Source organism: Malurus melanocephalus, unplaced genomic scaffold, assembly GCF_030028575.1.
Source record: "Malurus melanocephalus ecotype Western Australia unplaced genomic scaffold, MMel_1.1 scaffold_4, whole genome shotgun sequence".
NCBI lineage: Eukaryota > Metazoa > Chordata > Aves > Passeriformes > Maluridae > Malurus > Malurus melanocephalus.
The window spans coordinates 3,675,046-3,700,291 of record NW_026623236.1 but is presented as its reverse complement, the minus strand read 5'-3'; the positions used below and the strand labels follow the sequence as shown (position 1 = coordinate 3,700,291).

The 25,246-nt window shown below is 35.8% G+C and overlaps 1 protein-coding gene across 2 annotated transcripts in view; it reads right to left on the bottom strand.

The window, feature by feature from the left end:
• Nucleotides 1-6,677: 6,677 nt before the first annotated feature.
• Nucleotides 6,678-25,246, bottom strand: part of SENP6 (SUMO specific peptidase 6) — a 68,395-nt gene continuing 49,826 nt past the window's right edge. For both annotated transcript variants that reach the window (XM_057369239.1, XM_057369249.1), the window contains 13 exons: nucleotides 25,180-25,222; nucleotides 24,147-24,326; nucleotides 22,119-22,345; nucleotides 21,379-21,485; nucleotides 21,169-21,285; nucleotides 20,210-20,332; nucleotides 19,883-19,975; nucleotides 17,101-17,534; nucleotides 13,931-14,034; nucleotides 11,789-11,877; nucleotides 9,559-9,627; nucleotides 9,292-9,442; nucleotides 6,678-6,977 (listed from right to left, as the gene is read on the bottom strand). In XM_057369239.1, the coding sequence (XP_057225222.1) occupies nucleotides 6,777-6,977; nucleotides 9,292-9,442; nucleotides 9,559-9,627; nucleotides 11,789-11,877; nucleotides 13,931-14,034; nucleotides 17,101-17,534; nucleotides 19,883-19,975; nucleotides 20,210-20,332; nucleotides 21,169-21,285; nucleotides 21,379-21,485; nucleotides 22,119-22,345; nucleotides 24,147-24,326; nucleotides 25,180-25,222 (1,938 nt within the window). In that variant the 3' untranslated portion in view covers nucleotides 6,678-6,776. The remainder of the gene's footprint in view (nucleotides 6,978-9,291; nucleotides 9,443-9,558; nucleotides 9,628-11,788; nucleotides 11,878-13,930; nucleotides 14,035-17,100; nucleotides 17,535-19,882; nucleotides 19,976-20,209; nucleotides 20,333-21,168; nucleotides 21,286-21,378; nucleotides 21,486-22,118; nucleotides 22,346-24,146; nucleotides 24,327-25,179; nucleotides 25,223-25,246) is intronic.

The following is a 25,246-nucleotide window of genomic DNA, read 5'->3' as shown; positions in this document are numbered from 1 at the left end:
TTAACAGATACTAAATCAATGTTTAGGGAACTTAAAATTTCACAATRAAGACAACCATGAACAGTATGGTTCTATTGTTCAATGAGAATGTAATGAAAAAAAGTTATTTTTATTTCATTAAATACTGTTTTTCAAACATGAACACATGACCTATTGCTACAGGAAAATTATCATGTTACTTACAAATATTTTCCAGCTGTAATTAGCTATATTCTTATTTTCAGATGCCAAATTTGAGATGTTTAGGGTCATATTTGCCGGAGTTTGCAAACCCAGAGCAATCAAATAACAGCTCTATACAAGYACAGTTGAAAGTACTCCACTGTGTAAAGAACAGAGCAAAAACTGGAAGGCAGAATTAAATACTCACTTCAGTGCTGGCTTCAGATAAATCTCAGGTCAATAGAATTTAAGTCTAGGCAAACAATTCTCCAAACCACAAAACTGGTTTCTCTCAAGTAGCTAAGTAAACAGCAAGCATCTTTTTAAGTTACTTTTCAATGCTCACARGTGAGAGTAGGTGAAGCATGAATTTCAACAGTTTAGAGTAGCCTAGCTTAGTTAAACCAAAATGTTTTTAACATCTTTCCCTGAACTCCAGCACTCAACTTGCCAAAAGGAGATAATGATATGGAACAACTTTGATCGGACAAAATAAAAGCAATGCCAAGTTCACCCCATTTAGCATTTAACTGGGCTGGAAAAAAAAAATAAAAAAGCTGCTTGAATGAAACAATGTGCCCATAAAAAAAGGGAACCTCCACTGACTCTGAAAGTTACTTGCTTACTTACAGAAACCATGGAACAAGGATACAAGTGAGAAAGCAAGTCAGAAATCAGGCTAACTATACTGCATTCAAATTMATCAGCTATGTATGAAAGATAGAGAATAACTGAGCACATAATGAAAAACGCACAMGACTGTACAGTAATGTATAGAGCAAAATATGAGGTAATAAACTCATCCAGGGAACACTGTCCTTGCAAAACAAAGATTTGGCTTCTGCAGAAGCAAAAGAAAGCTATATGACATTTTAATAAAATATTGTGTCATAAGCTGTCCATACAAACCCATTCAACACATTGTTACAGGTATTTGCTTAAAAATATCTTCTTGATTCTGGAACCTAAACACTCATTTGCAGCGCAAATTTTTTTTTGAAGCCTAGAAATGTCAGTGGTTTTTTAGGAYGGGAGGAAGCTATGCAACTTCTCACGGCCTTTTAATGCCCTTTTGTAACATGGAGATATTATTACAATACTGTTTACAAAGTAGTGTAAGTTTCAGGACTGAGGAACATTTAAGAAACACGCTTCATTTGTTTGAATTCCAATACAATTTATGTCCTATTTAGTGTCATTTTCTGTGATAAATGTGCCRTCTTGTAATAGTGCTCTTTTGGCGTTAGCCTGTCTGATTTGTTTTTATTACAGAATTGACACACTATCTGGCATAATTTTGATATATAGATGGAAATTAATTTCCTGGCTTKAAGATACTAAGTTCTCTAGGACTAAAATAGTTACAGTTTTCAGTCTGCTACATAAACAGTGCATTCATCAAGGCCAGGTTGGATGGGTCTTGGAGYTGCTCTTGTGGGAGGTGTCCTTGCCTACAGCAGTGGGGGTGGAACTAGATGATCTYTGAAGRTGCCWTCCAACCCAAAYCATTCTATGATCCTAAATCTTTAGATCCTAGAATCTTGAAACTCCAAATRAAGCATTTCCTGAGAGTTCCTATAATTAATGTCATAGGTTTGGTCCAATGTATAACACTGTCCCTCTCCAAGCTACCACTGCATTGCTTACATACATGTAAAGATAYGGGAAACACACTAGTTTTTCAAAATTTAGGAAGGAGAAGCCTGATGTAAACAGGCACTGTCACATAGCTTGTTTTAAAAAGTTACATCTGCAGGACGCTGGGGGCAGAGGTTTGCRTAACAGTTTGCAAACTACTGCTGTGAGATTACATCTGTGTCTTTAGTTATATTTAGTGTATGTGTATGTATGTTTAGTTGACATCAGTATATGTATAAAAGTAAACTAAATTCCTAAACTTAGAAATATGTTTAAACAGATAGTTTTGTGTAAATAGTTGATAAATTTCCCTAAGTTACTTCACTGGGGAAATCCAACGTTTTAATCTCTTGATGTTTAGACCAGAGTCTACAGAGACACTGTGTGCAGGAAACTCAGGCTGGCCAAAGCACCGTGTTTTGCCTCTAAGTGGATCCTCACAGCTTACAGGGAACAAATATTTCAGCTGAATTCAACTAGTCCAGTTCCCACTACCCTTATCTAGTCAGCTTACAGTAAAAGAGAACCTGGTCCTGAAGGTGGAACATTTAAGTATCACCTAAAACTATGACACTGAAAATGGACAGATGTACTATGTGGATTCTATTAAAATAAACCATCTATTTTTGAAGTGCATTCAGCCCTATCACTGTGGCTGTTTTTCTCATATAAAGTAATATTTCATCTAAAAAAATCATAATAGTTTTCTTTCCTCCCACTGCTGAGCTACTTAACTGGTGATTGTTGGGTAAAGTCATACCCCAAAGAACTCTAGAGATTAGATAATAAGCATTAACAACYAATAAATAAAAAGGGAAGAGAAAAAATAGAAAAGGCAGCTAAGTCAAGTCTGTCTCATTTACTAGAAACTGGATACTTCTAAATCCAGATAACCTTCTGTTCACACATATTCATGTGTGAGTGTAGCTTATGTATCTTTAAGCATCATGCATCGCAAATAGCACTGCTTACTCTTCCCCAGGAACATTAACTACGAGCCTCACAAGGAAAAAAAAAAACCCTAAGGAAAAAACAAACAAATGAAGGGGAAAAAAAACCTAGGACTAAAGAAACAGCCTGGCTGTTTGAATCTAGGTTGTGGCTAGTAATTACTCTCACAACTGAATAAGGAATCCCTAAGGAATGGTGTACATTACCCAGTTTCCTTTTGTAACTACAGAGTTGCACAATTCCAAATGCAAGTTTGTTAAAAACAAGCAAAACCAAGCCTGTCAGAAAACTACAACAGACCACAACTGAGAGAACAATCACTCTCCCTTAACCAGACTGAAGCCTGCAAAACAGACCACATTCATCACAGGTTTTAGCAGGGATTATTAAGTTAAGCAGAAAGGATTTACTTCAAAAATATGGTGGTGAAGGTAAGTAAAATGGCTGTTGACCCACTCTTGCTGTTTCAAAGCTGGGGTTTCTAACATCAGCTCCACTTTGATTTTGAGATATAAATGGAGAAAGTCAAAAAACTTTGGGAAAGGTGCATTCGTGAACACAACTCCGTGCRCAGAGGTTCTTTAGGGGTATTGAATATGCAGCACTAAAGACAGACTGGTATGAAAAGTATTGTACCAAAATAAAAATAAGATCTTTCATCCAGCCTCCAGTACCTCTCAGCATTCCCAAGAATAAGGACTGCAAAGAAAAAGCACCTTTGTGTCTACTTCTGTTCACATACTTAAACACAAGCATCACGTTATCAATATAAAGCTTTAGCCAGTGACCAAAAATACATTCTATTTAAAAACCTGAGGGGGAAAATATTAAAGAATCTGCTGCTGTTTGCTTGTCAGAGAAGTCTAGTAGTTCAGTTTCCAGTAGTACTATATTAATAGAAATTAAAAATCATGCATGTTCTGCTTTACTCATTTCCTAAGCAAGAGGAAAAAAAGAAAAAAAATCAACAGCATAGTTTCCTCATCTTGCTGTAAAACTTGCCGGATTTTTCACTCTTTCTTTACTGAATGTTTTGGAAGTTAGATTCTTCCAAGACAAGAATGTAGTGCAACCTCAAAAATCAACAATACGGTTCTTCTGTTTAAAGTTCCTGGTCTTTAAAGAGTGTGCTCAGTTTCTCAGCAGGAAAAATAGGAATGTCACAAGGGACTACTTAGATGTCTCTTCKGCTTTTGAAGCTATCCTGCAAATGTGCACCACAAGTACATGCATTTTTTATGCTAAGTAATCTAAAACCTTAATAAGAATTCTTAACTGTTATTCTACCCAACCTGAAAAACAATACCAACAGATACATTTAATTAGGTAGCCATCTGATCCCTTACACTGCAGAATGCAGTCAGGCTACTTGTAAAGCACTTGTAATCCTAAATCGTTTAAAGAAATATACAACATATACTTTCCATAGAGTGCATGTGTTTCATGCAATTATTAAATAAACTTGTCTAGTTCCCACCCCACTAACTTTAACTGAATAAATCTGATTCAGAAAAGGCACTGATGAAACTTTTGAAGATTACAAAACACAGCAGCATTTGTCCACCATCATGTTAAGAATAAACACTTACCAAGAACATGCAGTAGTGAGCTTGTAAATCCAAGTCAGGAAGGTTTTAAATAACTCATTCTTAAATCTGTAGKTTTTTTCTATTAATGTCACATTTTATTAAAAAAATAATTTTCCTATATTTAACATGTATATTAGCTTGCTGTATGTGACTGAAGATCTTGAGACCTTTAACATTGAATGATAGTAAATCCAGCACTTTCTTCACAGCTTTGAAAAATGGGAAAAGGGAGGGAGGATGAAGGGGAGGACAGAAAAGAGAAAGGAAAAGGAGGAAGTACCAGGCCATTCCCAGTAAGAGAACCAAAGAGTTCTACAGAATCAAAACATGAACCTGCATCATAAAAATTAGAAAAACTACTCTACTGATGAAATGTGGATATGTTCCACATAATTAGAACATACCATTAGGAGAGACTAAACTAGGAAGGAATACATTCTATTTGCAATTGTTTCCCCTCTATTAAAAAAAATTATTTTCCTACCCGCTCTCRTATAAACTACTATTTCAATATATCAGTTGCACTAAAGCCAGATACACAAGACCCTGCATTTCCACAATAYGGAACTATTTTATCCCTACTTTTCCCCAACGATGGCAAGAATACTGGATAAATTTTAAGGAGGAGACAACTCAGAAGTGTGCACATTTCATATTTAATTTGTAGTCCAGAAAACTGCCCCCACATTCTTTCAACAAGAAAAGTGCAGGAGTCATCTCTAACAGAAACACATGTATGTGGTGCTTACATATTCTCCATGGGATCCAGGGTTTATGAGAGAGAAATCAGGGAATGAACAACTCCCTTAAATCTCACAGGTTATCTGTACAAAAGATTAGCAGCCCATGGTTGTATTGCTCTATGTGCAACCACTCTGCCCTAGTGGGAGAACTCCCTGTAAACAGAGGGTGTCACAGAGAGTCCTCTGTGCAGGAATGCCCTGGAAGTGATTTCATTAGCAGCCATGTTTTCAGGGTTAGTGAGAATGAAAACTCATGGAGACCATGAAGTACTGGGTTAGACTTGCTGTTGTGTAAAAAAATAAATYTCAGGGGGCCCAGAGTTCAGCTAATGAACTCTCTGCTGCTTCTCTTTGGGAAAAGGGAACGGTAAATGACATTCCCAGTAAAAAAAATCAGGAGAGAAAATATTATCTGCAAGGAGAGATAGAAGATTCCTCTCTATCCCCAGAAAYTGATTCATCGGAAGTGACACTTTCTGGTTCCCTTCAAAGATATCTGTACTAGTAGAAAAATGGAGATATATATCCTTGCACAAATCTTTTCTTACTTTCCTCACATGAATGCCAAAGCCTTTCTAGAACTGGGGTAAAAGGCTAAGTTTGCAATTTAAGCAACAATGGCATTTTRGATTGTTGTAAAATCAAAATACACTGGAAATATCCAAGCAAGTCCCTACTACATTAGTCTGACGCTACCGAAAGCCAAAAACAAACAAGCAAGCAATGAACACTGGCATTTTGGTTTTTTGCGTGGATATTAGAAAAAATAGTAATCATACACTTTTTTCTTTTTAAATGTTCATTACTTAGATAAAGCACATACGAATGTAACATTCAGAATTGTAACATAGAAAATGTAATGTGGGCAATCTGCTATTCCAAGTACACTTACCAAAATACAATTTTATAATGAAGAAAGTTTCAAAATACACCTGTACAACAATTGGGATCCACAAAATATGATTTAATAGAGTCACTCAAGATCACTTCATTGAAACCACTTTTATAATACTGTTTGAAGAGTTACCTCTGGTCAAAGAGCACTCTCCCCCTTTCCCTAGCCTGTCCCACTAAAGCACGGGTGGAATTGTAATTGCAATGCAAATCTTGTAAACCCCCAAATCTGAAGCGGTCTTATGAACTATGACACTGCCTACACTGAAGATAATGCGAGGATGGGAATCACCCTCTCAGAGGCCATGGTACATTGAGACACTTACCCATATTATTGTTTGTAGCGCAAGCAGAATAATCTTGTAGAGGACAACTAAATAGGGTCAAAATATGAATTCTCTCACTACCGAATCATTCCCTATGTGTTACTTAAGCCTGTAACATTAAAACTTTACTGAAAAAGAAAAAAAGTAACCATTTCATCCTATATTTTCTTTATTTGCTTTATGTTTAAAGTTGCTATTTAAGTTCTATTAACAGAAATACATAACAAAAGCTCCCTATCAAGTGGAAAAAAGTAATTACAAATGCTGAAAAAGTTGGCCTCATTAACATATGTACAGACTCACTTAATACACATCTTTGTGGGAGTTAAACCATTTTATGACACACATTTATACAGGCATTAAACATTCCCAAGTAACTCTGAGCAGAGAACACGCCAAATTTTTAATCTGGGCAGACAAAAAATGTAGGTTTCCATTTTGATTGTGGAGCTAACATGCAACAGATACAACATTCAGTCTGAGCTGTTGTTGTTAAGTTGTTCTGTCTTTTCCTGCAAAATTGAACTTGGGTCTTTCTGTCCCTTCTTGTCCTTGTTCTGCTGTTCCTGGAGCATCAGGATTATTTTTCTTATTTCTTCTCTTTTGGTTTTCATTCTTGGGCGTGGAAACCAGTCTGTTAAGTTCATTGGTAGCTCAAAACTCAAAATGGGGTTCTGAAAAGAAAGATCATTTGGATATTAAAATAAGGAGTTATAACCTAAATGACTGAAGAAAACTGTCGTGAGGAAAAGTACATTCTTCCTCCATTCATTCCATCAGCATGGAACAAAATGCCTACCATTTTTGTGTTTTGTACATGTACAATTATGGTAAAATCAGTCAAGCTTCAGTATGTTAGAGAGTAAAATCCATCCAGATCACAGTTGTGATTGTAAGAACGCCTGAACAATCTACTGTGTTTGCTGCATCTTTTAGACTAAGCATTTGTTGGCATAATGTGCAAAAACTTCTAATTAAAAAAAAAAAAAAAAGTGAGTGACAGAGAAAACTACTAAAAGATTTGGACTTTTAGAACTGTAACATCAAAATCTAGAGCTCAAAAGAATCCAAAATTATCCAAAAAATAAGTTTTGGGATAATGACCAACTAGGCAAGACAGTTTTAGATTTCACTCTAGAAAACAAAGCCCCTGCCTACCACCAATGCTTACACTTACATTCTGTTTTCTTGCTTGATATCAATCATCCAAATTATTATTAAACATTAACTATGCCTCTTCAGTGATACTGTACAATTCCACCTTAGCCAAATGACAATTAGGGGAACACTGTTTTCTCTCAAAAAATTCCTCCTTTTGTGCATTCCAGTTTATAACGTTAGTGTTAAGTGTGAATTACATTCATCTGCAAGGCTGCTCGCAAAAAAAATTAGTGACATTCTGCGCAAGGAGCATGTCATCCTTTAATGTTGTACTAGCAGCATTTCATTGTCGTTGTTGAGTTCGGGGAAGACGAGAGACATGGTGAGAGGCCAGCTGTGCTGCCCCAGCGCATCCCCTCGCCTTGCAGGTGCTGAGCAGAGCTGGCGCTGTCCCCGAACCCCTCAAGTCCCGCTGCCCGCCCCGACCGCAGTGGCCCCTGGCGGCCCCGGCTGACAAATCCCTGCTGCGACAGCCCGCCGGCGTGCTCCTCACTATTCTACCCACCCTGGCAAGCGAGTCAGTTCAAAAGATACACATCGTGATCTTAGTACTTCAAATAAATTCACAAAGAAGAAAAGGATGTRCCCGAACAGTTCACAAACATCAGATTAAGCACCTGCCCCTGCATACTCCCCATCGAGCCTATAGAAATGGTGAAAAATGAGACTGTGGGCAATTTTCCAAACACAAAGAAGCTAAAATTGTTCACTGAGTAACTTCAACACAGTTTAGCACTGTGCAATCAGCACAGGTTTTCSTTCCCCACTGGAGTCACTTCTGAGAACACCCTGTGATTTGCTCTCTGACCCATGGATGTGCTTGTGCCTATTGCCTGGCACACAAAGTTGCTGCACACTGCCACACTAGGCAGGACGAGGGATTCAGCATGACCTAACTGAGCAATCAATTCACAAAAAGGAATGGGCTAAGATTAATAAAACCTGGTTGTTCCTCGTAACCCCAGTGACAGGAAGCACTTGGTTATGGTTCTAAGCTCTCAAGAACTAATAGGTAAAGCAAAAGCTTTTGCCTACTGTTTACATGACTGTAGTGTGCTAAAGCCTTGCTTGCTAAAGTATGAATGGAGAAGTGGTTGAGAAATGAAGAAGCTGCCATTTTTCCAGGAAAGGGTCAGCTACAGGAGAGTTTAGGAACAACACACAAAAGCACCATGGATTCTAAAGAGAGTTACTGTCTCATGCAGGCAGCATCTCACTTAACCATCATTTCTCCTCCCGACCTAGCCCAGAAGGTGCTAATGCCTCCACTTGTGAAAGGAGCTGTAACTTGAAGACCCAGTCAGCTGAAGTAAGTGTTCAAACAATTCCTTCACCGGAAACAAGATTTGGCATTTAGCTGTAATGATTTCACTTACATGTTTTCTTACAAGTTAAAAATACCCACAGAAGAAACAGAAATCCCCCTACCTGTGTCATATTTCTGAATTTATTCATTCACAGTTCTAAGGGGAAAAAGAACAAGCTTCTTGTACTGCATTTCTAGTTTAGATTTTGAACTCAAGTTCTTATTGAATGATTTTAAAGGGTACACAGCAGAAGAACACAAATGACTCTAAATTTGTTTTCTTTACATTCACTCAGATAATTTCATGTCTTACAATTTCTTTTATGTACATACAGCTAAAAAGGATAGTAAGTTTATTTTCCAAAAAGTTACTGTCTGTGTTTATGTAAAAATTARTTTATAATGCATAATCTCATAAATAGGTATTAAGCTACACTAGGAGCCTTTTATAATTTTAGTCATTTTCACAGCTTATATTTGATTGCTGCAGGAATCAAAAATAGCTTCACAAAYATACATACCTCAAAAAAGCTCTCCACATACTGCAGGATGTACACTCCACAATCACTGAAGTTGTTTTGCTGTGGCACTTTTGGATTGGAACCTTTCATGACCTCTTTGGAAAAGCTTCTTTTGCTGCCTTTCCTGACTTCCCATTCCACCTCTAAGTATCTACAATAAAAGACCATGCAATTTAAAATCTTTTTGTATTCCTGGAAGAATTCTGAAAAAAGCCCCAAACCAAACAAAAAAAAAACCCCAAGTACCAGATATGGAACGAAACTTACTCCCGTAGTGTTTTCACAACATTTGACCGGGAAGGGCCTCTCAGTGAGTCCATAAGCAAAATGCAGGGCCTAACAGAAAAAAACACAAGTTTTACACAGTATTTTACAGCAGCTTGAAAAACACAATATTACACAGAAATAGTTTGTGGCGTGACCTTAACAAAACTAGATAAATACTCTAAAGTTCTGCCAGCACTGCTGTAACCTCCTAATTGGGATAGCTAAACGGTAAATTAACTTTATATTTAACCATCTAYTTAATACACTTCAGAATGCACTTAGAAAATACACTACTGTCAGACTGAAATAATTTGTCACAGGCAAAAACTAGTCACTTAAAACACCTTCAGGTGTCTAATCTAATGCYCTTTCAGGCATACACAGTATCTGGCAAGAAAAAGTAAAGCACGAAGTCCACACAGATCCTGCTAGGAGTAGCAGCTCAAGGACAGATGGGRCACTCTACAGCACATTGGAAGACATTAGGAAAGCATGATCCCAGCCTCAATCTGCAATCTAGGTGGAAGTTATACACAAAACACCCACCAAATCTATTTAAAAGACTTTAAAAATTAATGTATCCATAACCAAATATTTTCTAGAGAACCAAGTYTGTTCAAGTCCTCTCCTGCATACTATAGATGCCGGTATCACTTGATCCAAAGCACACTACTTTTTCAATAGCCACAAGAACAGCAATCTTATCAACCACCWTATATGCCAGTTGGATTTATACATCAAAGCTAACTCAGACCAGAATTCAAAATTTCAGCATTATATGTAATATGTATTTTGAGGGATAAATAAATGCAATTACTTTTCACAAATGTCTGCTTTTTTCTTTTCTAACAATAACACATACACATTCAGACAAAGTACCATTCGAAGAGACTTCAAACCAGTAAATTCAGACAAARTATCTGAATGTATTTATGTATGGGTCTGTTTGCATTTATAAATTAATTTACATGTATGCAATTTTTCAGGCATAAGAATACAAACACTTGAATAATGTTTGCTCGTACTTGTTTTAATTTCTGATTAAAATTAATATTAATATAGGTACTGCTCTTTAAAAATGTATTAAAAAGAAAGCTCTCTAAAATGCTCTTTGAAAAAAATGTACTTTGGAGAAGGAAGAAGTGACAGCCTTTTCAAGGTAATTTTCTATCTAATATAGAAGTAATTTTAAAATATGCTAATATTAGCAAAGTATTTAAGTGCCCTTAATGACTTTTAAATGTCAAAGATGCTACAAAATTTCACACTGGATTAAAATACTGTCTGGTGGAAAGTATTATGCACAGATAATCCGTCATCAAAATCGGACAAATTTAGCCAAGCTATAATCAGAAGCTCACAAATATTCTTAAAACACGCAACACAGATGGACTTTTCCTTGAAAACGTATTGTCATGTATTCCATAACATCTATAAACCTGCAATTCTATTCTGCCTCCTAAGAATATACCGTGAAAGTCCACCTTTCTAGTAAACCTTGTATTCACAAAGAAGGAAATACAAATATACATAAATTATGAAGAAAACAGAAAGGAAAATGTCAACACAGCAATACTAGTAACAATATTTTTGGATTTCGAATCAGGCATCTCTGTYATACTATAATGCAAAAAATTGCAGTCAATGTCTACTAAGAAATTATTTCTGGGTCTCAAATATTTTTAAAAGGAGTTTTCATATCCAGAACAGACACAAGATTTCTAAAAAATGTGGAACACTCTTATTAGAGAAAAAAGAACAGAGAGAGACAATAAAGAGGAACAGCTACAACACATTTAGATAAGAAAAGGGGGGAATTAAAAATTACTCCCATTTTACTAATTTGAGTAGTGATAAACATTTTCTTTACTATTAATTATTTAATTTAAAAACATTAATGTGCTTTTTAATACAGGATACATTTGAACATGCTTCTGCACCTTGTTTTTGTAGGAATCCAAGTGCGAAATACCGAAGAACAGTCTTATTGGAAGAAACAATCTTCATTTGCCTGATGCAGCATGCAGGCTTAACAGAAACTCAAAAAGCTATTATTTCACTGCCAGTTTCATTCAATAAATTTTMTGCTCACTAAAGATGATAATATGAAGTATAAAATTCTCTCTCAAATGCTATTTGAAGATTCACGTATTACTATTTCCTATAACTACTGTCTTTTACATTTCATGAACTTCTATGAAATTTCCATTTTAACTKTTTGAATACTTACTGTTTGCAGATAGTTGGCTTCAGGTACCATTGTCCCATTTCTGAATTACAGTTATCATCTACAAGGCCACCATCATCACTACTGTCGTCCTAGAGAAGCAATGCGGTTATAGGTGTTTAAAAACTAGTATTGTTTTTTCAAACAGATGCAAAGGAAATTATTGTTACACTTACCATTTTCATTCAAGACGAATAGTAAGGTTTAATAAAGAAATGGTAGCTTTAATCTGATGTGATTCACTGTTTGTTAAGTTTATCAACTTTTAGTCACATGGTTTCTGAAATCCATGCTGGAATTACATGGATTGAATGCTGCTATTTATTTAAGGACTGCTGAAACTAGCAAATTTCAACTGACATTTTGAAAACACTGCTGGCTTAGAAGAGGTGAATCTCCATTATTTGGTTATAATCCAAATTATCAATACTTTTCCTTGCCAGTGAATAGTAGAAACTTGCTTGGTGGTTTCATGYATTATCTTCAAGGTGAAATGAAACAAGACCTGCAACAAGCTCAGAAATAAAACTATTTTTGCTCTAAAATGCTACAGCTTGATTYTCAGGGCAAGGAAAATTAAACAACTGTGATACACAGGATCATGGATTGCAAAATCAGTCATACCACASGCCTGGAAATATCCTCTGGCCTTTTTGATTTCAATATTGATTGCTAYAAAGGATATGGAAGTTTTACAAACAAAAGCACAAAAGTTGTTTTATCTAAAAGAATCCCATAGTTTCTTACTCTTCCCACTAAGTTCAATATCATTCAATGTAATCAAAATGTTATGGGGAAAGAGGTGTTTTCCCAAAATGGGAACCCCTGTACCAGCATGATTTGTGAATATTTTTGTGAGCATTATCTACACTTCATTAAAATACAGGATACTGGTACTGAAATCCTCAAGCTATGCCATGAACACGTTATCATATTAGAAACTACTGCCTAGCTCCTTGCACACTTGTTTTTATTGCAGCATCAACTCCTTTTTTTAGCAGAYGCAAAGGTTGATCCACTCAGCTTGTCATTTGTCATTTGTACACTTGCTTTGTGCATTCTAGAAAATAACAGTGACAGCTTCTGCCTGAGTTAAGTTCTAAGCTTCACAGCAACTAYGGAGCTTGGAATTTGCTCCTTCTCTCAAGGAAAGCAGCTGGCCATATGCTTACTTCCCTGCCTTCATGCCATGTATTTCAGATTGGAAATGCTCTGGTGCTTATTCTCCATCTTCTGAAAATGCTTAACAGCTTAAAAATGGACAGACAAGCAGTTCCATCAGGCGAAACTCAGAATATTTGCACAGGTGGCATGACAGGAGAGTTAGGCTAAGTACAGCTGAAAAATACAGTCAGGTTTCAACATCAACTGGAGTTTTTATATCTGTGTACACATAGATATTTATAAGTCATTACAGATAGCTGCMGACTGAAAAATAATAGTTTGTTCTGGATTCAGAGGTCCAGGAAAGGTCATACACCTGGAACATGAATAGGAAGGCGYAACTTCTGGCCTATTTGCACTGAACTTACATTGTAGAAGTGACAGAGCTGTGGAATACCCTCATACCCAGCACTGAGTCAGAAAGRGACATTTTAACATTCAGTCTTTCCACAGCTTTAAAATCTAAATGTTTTCCAGTATGAGCAAAAATGTTACTTGATTCTAAATCCATGCTGTGCGAATTTGATTAGGAGAAGCACCAATGAAACAAAACAATTGAGTAGCACATACTTATAAATGTGTCTGGTTATGCCCATGCAATGTAGCTGAAAGGAGAGTAACTTGTTTTTGGRTTTAGTAGATAAACATGGAATGGGGGAGACAAAAGATAGAAATGTACTGACTTTCACTGTTCCCACTAAAATCACTTGTAACACTGCCATTACGCAAAAGACTCACAAAACTAAATGCAGGATCAGCACAGTAGMTTTCTATTAAACAGTTAAATGAGCAAATGTTTAATCCTCTCTGTCAGCTAACGTGCAGATTTTTATAGGTAACCAGTGATTTGGATTTGACACTTGTAAAGGTAAGTAGCTTTAGACAATGCAGATTCACAATGTGTACACCGCTTTTAAGCTGACCATTCAAAACATAAGACAACAGTTCATATTTCCTAAATAAAATTGCTAAATTCTTTACCTGGTTATCTTGGTCTTCAGAAAAATCTATAAGCTCATCTTCATTTAGTTTACTGCCATCAGCTGAGTCTTCACTATAGTTAAGTCTGATTTTGTGCAATCCATCTGTATCAATCACAGACAGTGGGATATTTAAACATCAAATACTGTCATCAGTGAAGACCAAACTCATTTTAAGTAACTCAGATTTTCCCAGGATTGCTCATGGTAACTATGATACAGCTAACATATAGTGATTTACTCATGCATATGAACAGAAGTGAAAAGCTTCTAAGTAGCACAACAGAAACTATTCCTTATTGTGTCAAATGGCTAAAAAAAAATTGAGAGGCCTACACTAAAACCCACTATGAAATTGCCCCACAGTCCCATGAAGCCTTYAGAACAGTCTAAATTGGTACTGCTACCAAATATGCTCCCTAAAATAACTATCTACTTCTACCCCTAGCTGGTTCCTTTTATAATATTAAATACATCCACGCACAGTGACCAGACTGAATAAGGTAGTCACAAGTTTAAAATWTTTTAACTGAATAACTTCCTCTATCAGTTCACTGTGCAGTCATAYGAAGACTTATGCTGGTAAAAGGGAAAATGCAGCTTGGGAAAACGCTGGTAGGGAGGGCAGAACGAAGGATCAGYTCTCCTGGGGGTAGCAGCTTAGAAATATTTCACAGTTTGTGACATGAAAAGATTATCTGTAAATTCACTCCTATCCACCTCTACATATTTAGTCACATATTTAGTGGGAAATAGCATCAGAAGAAAAAAAAAAAAAAAGACTGTTCTAGCTATACCTGCACAAGGAGAAGATACAGAAAGCTACAGACTCACTAGCCTTATTACTACGGCACAGAACTTCAGAACAGATTTTGAGGGAAAATAGTAAATTGTGGAAATAAATGAAAAATTAATAATTTATCCAAGCAAAACCTGAAATCTTCCTAGAAAAGGGCTAAGTAATATATCTAAACAATGACAAAAATGAAAGCATTGGTTATGATGTCACTGGAGGACATATTATCTATTAAAGGAAACTAAAATGTCTATAAGAACAGTAAATAGGGCAGTGAACRAGCCAGAGGGAAGAAAAAGGAGAACATCTGCATTTGAGAATATTTCAAAAGAGAAGTTGAGGTAACACTTTGGAAAGAGGTCACTACTGAAGTTCCACAGGAGCRAACTTGGGAATTGGTATCTTTGAAAAGACCTTAGCATAAGAAATAGGTCATACACTAATGTGACTTACTGCTGACTGATTTCCAAAAAATAAAAACTGGTATTGAGACAAAATCATATCTTGCTCAAAAACTGAGCAANAAAAAAAAAAAAAAAAAAAAAAAAAAAAAAAAAAAAAAAAAAAAAAAAAAAAAAAAAAAAAAAAAAAAAAAAAAAAAAAAAAAAAAAAAAGAGATCTATTTTGGATCATTTCTTCCAAGTTATTTAGGTATGAACTTCTACTGATTCCCAAGTTCGATACCATGATTTGAGATCAAAACATCTCAGCTAGGCTCCATGTACAGCTAGCATCCAGGGTCTCAGTGTCAGGAAAACAAAATCAGAGCACAGAGCTGCTCAACTGAACAGTTACTCTGCATTTGCTTTAGGATGTGAAGAGGAATTTTCTTGGCTTAATTGACTACACTGTCAGAGACACCTGCTGTCTTTCGAGATATCCTTGGATATCCAGGATTTATGTAAGGATTTGGCATCTTGATTACAGTCAAGATCCACACCCTTCCGGAGCAGCTGAAGGCTGGTCAGATAACCCAGGGAGAATGCCCATCTCCCATCTGATTGAAATGGAAGTTTAAATACACAGTGCACSTAAGTTTGGCTGCCTAAACATACCCTTAGGGTCAATCTCACCCTTAAATCAGGACTGTGCCACCTGAGAACATCCACTTTAATGAAAGGGTGCATCATCTGTAACAGTTGAGCAAGAAAGTCTGAGCATTTAAGTTAGAGAATGACCATCAGCCACCAATACAATGCAGCCATAAAAAACCCACAAGAAACGTAACCCTAGAAAAATCTGTCATAAAACACACTCCAACTAGTTACAGACAAGCAACAGTAGGAGCATCCAAGACATGAGACCACATCACACAGCAGCAATATCACAAACAGTAACAATCACACATAAAATAAAAGATTGACTCAAACAAGAACACATCGACACGCATCCCCAGCACCCCTCCAAGGCCTTCTAGGAGCAGTTAGATAGCAGTTAAGGTAACATAATAAGGTTGTCACAAATGAATAAATTTAAGTTAAAAATCAGCAGTGCTTATACCCACTAAGACATTAAAGTCGTAACAGCCTCCAGCATACAGATTAAACMATATGATCGGTAACATTTTCAGAACTTGTACTATAAGGTATAYAATCCCTTACCGTGTAAATTAAGTCAGTAGGAATATTACTGGTGACTAAAGTAAAAGCTTTTGCATAATCAGATGTTTCCTAGTCTATACCTKAAGGAGATTCAAACGTTGCAGTGAACAGAGAAAACAACCTTTTCCTTATTCCTTCACCTGCCTTTAAAAGTGTGCCAACTCCTTTGTTCACTTGGGTACAAACACTGTTGCAGATCGGTGAACTCAGTACCCACAGCCAGTGATGCACTGAGAAAGCCTCTCTCAATATAACACAGCGGTCACGGAGGAAATTTTTTTTTTTCTTTTGAACTGTTTTCTTCTTACTCTTTTTACATACCTTCTCATCACGACAATAAAGAAATTAATAGTGTTGAAGTAAAACCTCAAATGATAAAAGACACTGATATTAAGGTTGCTCACATAATCTTAGGTCAGTTTTCCCCTAAAAAAGCATTTTAAGGTTCCATGGTCAACTMCCATTCTTTCCTTAACAATAGCATTGTTGAGGGATGCAAAGTGATATCCACAAAATGATTTTGTATGAAAAAGGGTCACAAAATTGAAAAATTAATCTGATTTAGGAAAACAGTGTTTTATCTCCAGCCCTTTGCCATGAGAGTTATGTCAAAAGCCACAAAAGCTTTTCAAATGCAAYGGCTATGACTTACATTGCAAGAACTTGAAGTTCAGGCATATACCAAACTTTCAAAGTATGAACTTTACACCATTGCAGAAGCAGTGAAATCTCCAAATGTTTCATTAAAACGTGCACAGTTTTACAATTACATACCCATAGATTGGCTAGCAGCTGTGAATTCACCCTGTATACCATTTTCATCCAGAGTTCTATGGTCTAATTTATGGCMTGCTGATTCCACAGTGTTAGGTTCTTCCACATCACTGTCTGTTTGATTCAGTTTTTTGAAAGCACTTTTTRCCCTACAAGGACTTCTTCTACAACACGAAGATTCACTGTCCTCTGTTTCAGTGTTTGGGTCAATTAAAGCTGTACTGTACTTTTTGGTAAACGTCTTCTTTGCTGTGGACTTGGAAGGCGAGTTTTGTGCATCTAATTCATTTGGCAAAGGAGATGGTGTGCTGCTCTCTCCATCTGAAGAGGAAGATTTCATCGGCATTGTAGCATTTTCATGATAATGGGGATTTGGTTCATATTTYGGTTTTTCTAAACCAGGAAAGCAGATAACAGCCAAAAACCAGTGGGCACTGCAAAGGAAAAAATACATTAAAACCCTGCAATTACATTAATGCTCACAGTTAGACCTGAAATTGGTAAACAAACCACTGCATGTCCATGCACATATACACAAAAAAATTCTGTGCTCGTAATTATTATAAGATAAATGATACCAGCAATTCACTTATCTGACCAGGTTATACTCAAGTCTTCATAGCCTTYTGTAAAAGTACAATTTCTCCAAGCAAATAATCACCAACAAATTAATTAATATCATGTAGTTAGTTGTAAACAGGCTTTTCAATTTGCTCACACTTTATATAATTTTTACACTCTCTGAATTTAAGCTTAATTCTTTTTTAGCATTTTCTTCATTAATGCATGRTTYAGAGATTGTACAGTTCATGTTTTACAGCTGTTAGACATTTTCTAGCAGTTCAACACTACACCRCAAGTAGKCAGATSTAATRGTATGGCTGCATTACCCATATTCTYCCACCTACGAGATTCCCAATTGTCTTTAACACCTCACATTTTTCAAGAAATCTTCGGAACAGTGAGTTAAAGAAAGAGAAAAAAGAGTGCTTGTAATGCCATCACAATAGCTCTGTTGTCTTCCTCACCCTTCACAGGATTGACATTCTAACTTTTTCAAAAACATATCCCCCAACACAAAGAAAGTTTTGCAACAGTTTTCTCCTATTTCCTTGCCTCTTTAAGCTTCACTGACCTGCCACTCAATCAGAACTAGAGCAGCAGCAAATTCAGGGACTGAGGCATTACAAGTGGATTTCAACTGTCCGATTTAGAGTTTTTCTGAAGGATCTCTGCCTACACCAAATAAYAAAACAGAAGCTAGCTACATATTATAGAGGTGAAGTCATATTTCAGYGTGTTTTAGGAAACAAAAGAAAAAGCAGTAGATAAAAACTGACACACTAAAAAACTGATTAGATGGTTATGAAGYCTAAACTCCATCAAAACTTAATAGCACTTAAAGTAAGTGGTCACCGAAAGCAGCATGAGATATGGTTTGTCTTGAATGATTCACCACACTTAATGAATGAACATATTAAGCACTGCCCAACCCTGGAATTTGTGTGTACTCAATAGAGACTTTATGTATCAATTATGTCAACAGACTAGCAAATTAACTGCATGTTAGAACAAAACAGCTTGTAACTTTTAAGTGAACAACCTGTTTTTATTGGAGACTAGAACAAGAAGGATTGCACAGCCAAAGAACACTGATGTAGTCATGGTTAAATCAGACATAGTGTTCTGAAGTTGATTCTGCCCTAGAGTCAACATGCCCGCATTCCTTAAACTAGAGGTTATGAGATATTCTGGAAAAACTTGTTGGAAATAGACACCAAAACTGAGCAACTCCCCATGAAACCACCACTTTCTCATCTCCCTCGCTACTTGGTTATTTTTCTGATCTGCAATATTCTTACTGTACCTACCAGGAAACCACTGTTGCAAATGAATGCCCTACATCAATGCTTAACAAGCTTCACCTTATGGTGAAGGGACATTTCCAAAAATGGGGAACAGGAWTATATCCAGATAACAGATGCACATCAGGAGTACACTTTTCATGCTCTAATTGCAAGTGGATGAGTCCATGAGACCAAACTAGTCTAACCCWAAATCTCCACACACACATGGTGTGAACATTATGCCTTTAGTACAAACTATTATGCTCTGCTTGCTGCAACAGACATTGCTTTATTTCCTTATCAGTAAATGAACAAGACAGTGAAAACTACTGCATGTTAAGTTACTGGCAACAAAAGTAATTCTTATAAAACTACAGAACTATTTGTTTTCATTTTCAGGTGACTTCTAAATCACACTCATTTCTTCTCTCCATAATCTCACTTCTCCTATGCATAACCCACGTGGATATGTGAATGAYGTGAGAGGATCATGGGAAGTGAACTATGTAACAGGACAAAAGGACATAAAGAAAAAGAATAAAGGTCTCACTAGTGATTTTCAATTAAGTTTTCTTTCAACATCAGTTTATTGTAACTGAAGATGATCCCATCTATACTAGAGAGATCTATACCAGAAAGGCCTGAAAAAGGTAGATAGGTGAATTCAAAAGTTATCAAGGTCAAAAGCTTAGAAAAAGAATGCTAGAGATTGAGGTAAAACCTAAAAAAAGTATTCAGAGAAGTTAATTTTTGCTCAGTTTTATACTGTCTGATAATTTTTATACTAAAACATTTAAAAGTCTTATATAACYATTTAATTTTTATTTTATTTCTCTTAATTTTTAACTTCAATTCACATTGTAACGCAACTTTCAATTTTAGAATTACAAAGCTTAAGCCTTTACCAAATGTGATGAAAAGGTATGTTCACTTACGCTTCATTAAGAGGAACAAAAATGAAATCTTTCTCAAAAATGTCAACATGCCGCGTCCATGTTTTTACTCGCCCATGTCGCTTCTGCTGTATTCTGCAAGAAGAAACCAACAYACAATATTGTAGGGTGGCTTATTTTATTTGAGGGAGCACTTTCCCARATATTTTCACCTTAACAGCTTTTAAGGTTTTCAGGGCATATGCTATGTTTGCTACAGGTCTGGATGTYTCCTAGATTTCTCCCGATATTTCTATCTGTAAAGCACCTGTTCTTAAGAGTCTTTACTGCATTTAGCTCTATGTAAAACTGACTTATCAACAGACTTACGAAAGGTTTGAAGTTTCATGAATATTTCTTCTTTCTCTTTGATTAAGGCGTTTATAGAAAAATGAACTGAACACATGTATTCTATCAGCATCTTCTTTTTTCAGCTTTTCAAGTACCAAATACCTAATTAGTCAAAAAAAAAGGAAAAAAAAAAAGAAAGAAAAATTAACAGAGGTTTTAACTCAAATACTGAACACCAGAGTAGAAATGAGTGCTAATAGCTGCTCCCCACCAAATTGTAGCAGCTTCTCACATTATAGCTATTTGGAGCGGACTAATGCACAGGAACTAATTAATGCAAAATTTGTGTAAATATTTCAAGGTATTATTGCTCTGCTCAATCAACAAATATTYGGCTGCTGTTGTATTTATTTTTATTTCATGGCAGGAAAACAAGCTTTGTTACATGAAGACCTACCTAGGAGACCTGTATTTTGTATTTGAGACACCAGATTTCCAAACAGCCCCAAGAGTGACAGACTCACCTTCTTTTTACTTCTAAAATACGTTAATCAACTGAAAAATATACATACACACCTTATGTGTAGCATAAAACCAGCAGCATGTWAAAGTGTAATACACTTCTAACACTTGTAGCATCAGTGACACCACAAAATTAAATTATGTATTATGTTAATCAAAACAAATGAAATTCCAGGAAACACAAATACTCTGGAAARAACAACTGAACTTAAAAAGAGCCTCTTTTTCCAGTTAAACTTGCTCTTGAGATGTTAAAAAACTGCAAAGAACCTTTATCCAAGTGAGAACAATGTCACTGTCAAGCAGGACAGRAGAAGAACCAAAATTTCTTGCAAGATTACAAAACAACCTCTAAAATTACAGCTATACAGAGCTGGAGACCAAGTGTTATCAACTGACCTATGAATTTTTTATGTCAGAACTTTTCAAGTTTCAAAGTAAAAGACAACTAAAAACTAATGTAAAATACAACTTACTTTAAATAAAAATCAATAATAACATCATTTAAAAATTCTCCTTCATTTAGACAATGGAGGTCTTCGTTGGTCACAGAAATACCACCTTTAGCTGGAGAAGGTGGATAAACTATCAACCTGAGAAGAGAAATACATTCAGTAAGAAATATGAAATGCCAAAAGCCCTTCAGACATTTTTAARGGTAAAGAGGGTAAAGATAAAAATCTTACTTTTCTATAGGACCAATAAATACTGTATGGGGTTCGCCAATTTCTTCATCATCATCAAAAAATGGCAACTGTTTATTTCGCTGCTGCACTTTGGACTCAGAAACAACCTTAAAAGAATAGAATCAATATTAATTTTCATACTGTGCTCAATTTTACTAAAATGGTAATAAAAATTTATGAAGTCCAGCAGTGTACCATCTAGGTTTTTCTGAGGACTTCCAGTTTTTAGTTTTTTTTTAAATTTCCTACCTCATCTATTACACTTAGGTATCTGCTAATTTCTTGCAGTGACAAACCTTTCTAATTCTTTTAAAAGTAGTTTGTTCAATGAAAACATTAATTAAATGTAACTACAACACTGCAACTTAATTAAATGTAACTACAACACTGCAACTTAATTTCCTGTTTGAAATATTATAATTTTACCAGTACATGAATTTGGAAAAAAATATGTTGTCTGATTACAGTAAAGATTTTTCATCCCTTAATAATTTTTAAATAACAACAKTAGTTGTGGATCACTGTATAACCTTACAACCAAACAAACACCCTAAGAAGTACTGTGAATGTACAGACTATTTCCCACAGTTTCATAATCCACCATAGACCAGTCTGGGAATTCTCAAATAAAAGCCAGCAAAAGTTGATGGCATTTTTTCTGGCTGACTAACCCACTACCCTTAGTATAGCTGTAACCCACATAATATAATGACTTCGTTCTACAAAAACCCCATAATTACATTTTTTATTTTGCTTTCTCTGTGACATGGGCTTCCTTTGGAATTTTCTTCCAAGCACTTAGTAAATGCAACAAGCCTGGCATTGGCTTCTTCAAAGGAAATTTTCACAAAGAAGTCAGAAATATTATTTCTAATACCAATGTCCATAATTATTTTTTCAAATATTGAATTTGCATGAGGATCAAGACCAGTTTCAAAAATCAAAATTATGTACTGTTCTTCCTGACCTGCAAAAAACCCAGAAAAAAACATTATTAGTTTAGGAATAATTTGTTGGCCAACACGAGCACGCACTGCTGATAATGTATGAACGCAGTAATACTGATGTGAGCAGACAGAAGAACTAACTGCCAAACCTTTCTTAACTACATTTRCAAAAAGAAGGCATTCAGCTTCTACCTTAATCTACAAATGTTAAATATTACACCTGATAAATTTTTAAATGACACTAATGCAAAGTCAAAACATTTCAAAATAACATCTTCTTTGCTTACTGAGAATAAGATTCTGTAACCAACACTTTCTTGTTTTCTTACTGCAGTTCCTATCCTACTGTTTCATTACAATTCCAAAAACTGTATATTCAGCACAATTTCCTCTCTCATCCTCGAAGGTTACACTATAAAACATCCCTGGTTTTGAATAAGTTGGAGAGAATGAGTCAGATCAATCAGCTATTATATAAATATCATCCACTTATATGGTCTGAAAAATCAAAATTGCACTGAGAGGAATTATTTTACATGGTCACAAAAAGGAACAGGATTCAGGCTGCAAATCCTAACCTCATGTAGCTGCCCGGATCTGCTTTTCTGTAAGAGGAGCTTCAGACACAAGCAGAATCCAGSATACTAACTCTTGTGAAAAATTATTCTTCAGTAGCATAATTCCCAATTCGCTGCACACAGAATTTAGATGTCTAACCGGGTTTTGGATGTTCCTATTTGGGAAGCTAGGCATCTACACGTAACTGCTTGCATAGCCACAGACACAGGCTTCAATTAATATCATTACTTACAAAGCAAAGAGCACCTGTGTTATCACGAAGTGCAGTAAAGTTGCATGTAAGACTCCTTCACTGCCACAGCCTGAGGGAGAAGAGCTGGGCAGAGACACTGGCAAGAGACCAGGGAGAGTCTGCAAGAGACCAGGGTCCCCTGCCAAGGGAGGGACTTCTCACACAGACAATTTGAGAAGCTTCCTTCTTTGTGAACACCTGTGTTCAACTGGAGTCTCATTCCTACTCCCAGAATTGAGTTCAGGTCCCCTGGATGTTCTCCAACTACTTTTGTAATTTTTAGACTCCTTACAGCTCATATATCTTATAGGAGGTGGATGCGACCACAGTATTACGAAAGCACTCAATTCTGAGATTGTCAAAAGCATTCTTCCTCCCTTTGAATGCAGTCATGTATGTACAAAACTGTCTCTAAGTATAAATAACCACAAAATGTAACCTGAAGAAAAGCCTGTTTAAGAGGAAGAGGACTCTGTGCTACATTTAACAGGTGTGTATATTAAGATGCTACGACCTYCACATCTGTCTAGAAATTAAATTAGATTTTAATATACATTAAGATAATCTACGTATTCTCCAAGCAATTTGCCTATATCACAACATCATTACCAGTATGCTGGGGAAAAAAACCCCAAGGCAACCTATACAACAGTTTCTACCAAAACTAAAGCCTATCAGCAGAACAGCACAGAAAGCAGTATTACAAAAGCTGCCATATAAGTGTAAAGGCTCATATGCAAAAGCTAAACAAACCAACTTGCTTTCATTGAGCACAAATATTAGTGAAAAAAGTTACACTAAATTGACTAAGTGTTGCAACTAGCATGTGTCTGGACAATGARAATGGCCAACTGTTCTGAACTATACTCTTTCTCAGCCTGGGAAGATGACAGCATCTGAARAAGCGCTACACCTACCCCACCTAATAATGACCCTTTTAGTACCCAYTCATGACCCAAAACAAGAAAATACTATTTAAAAGTGAATAGTAGACAAATTGTTTTACTTACTCTCTCCTTTACATTCATACCAGACATTATCTTTACTCATTTTCAGTTGTTCTCTCAGACTACTACAGGTTGAAGGTATTGTTTGAAGGAAAACAACTGGCAATTTGCGGACACTACACCATTCACATTTAGTAAGCTCTGAAGTTTTCAGGTTGATCTCTCTGACATCACTTTCTGATTCTATGAGAAAATAATGACATTAAATTTTAATAAAAATCTGTAAGTTTCCTTTACAATATCCCCCCTGATTCTAACAAGGAATTAGAATGTCCTCACTAAATTTCTTTTAAGTTTTTGAAACTTGGAAATTAATGCATATGCAAGAAGTGATAGATGTTTATATCTTAAAAGACAGTTACTCTTAAGATTAACAAAAGGTAACAAAGCTTTTCAGGCCCAGGATAAAACCCTACAAAAGAAAAGAAAGGAAACAGAGCAGGAGCTGTAACTCACCATTTCCAAGTTAGGTCACTGTATTTCTTTCAGTGACATGAAATATACAACTTTCAAATAGAGAAAAAATTATAAAGGGAGATCTAGACAGGAAAGGTTTAAGACACCACTGTGGTTTTTACTGTCTGCTTAACCCAACTAACATACAAGAAATAAAAAAGTTTTAAAAGTTAACATGTTACAGGAGGGTCACTTGCTTCTTATTTTTGTTAATCACTTTCAAGAAAACCTTAGTCAATCATCACCACATTAGCTACAGATCATCAAATGAATGATCAGAGGAAGCAGAGGAACTAATAACCCAGTTGTACACACATCACAAATTGTGAATTTTCTGTCACTAGAAGGCAGAGATAATGCAAAAACATTTTGGTTTTTATTCACCAGGCAGTTCAGGTCAAATTTGTACTCCGTATTTTTTTTCTCTTAACTGACTACAGGCACCAAGTGTAATTTATTACATAAATGACAAAATGAGAATAAACATTTAATTACAATACACTCGTTAATACCTTTGACAGATTTACTTCACTCAAAATAAATATATTGAGTACTAACATAAAATGAAAAATGTACCCACCTTCTTGACTCTCTAGRCGTATTTTGATATAATCCAGGCAAAACTGAAAGACAACACAATTTTAAGA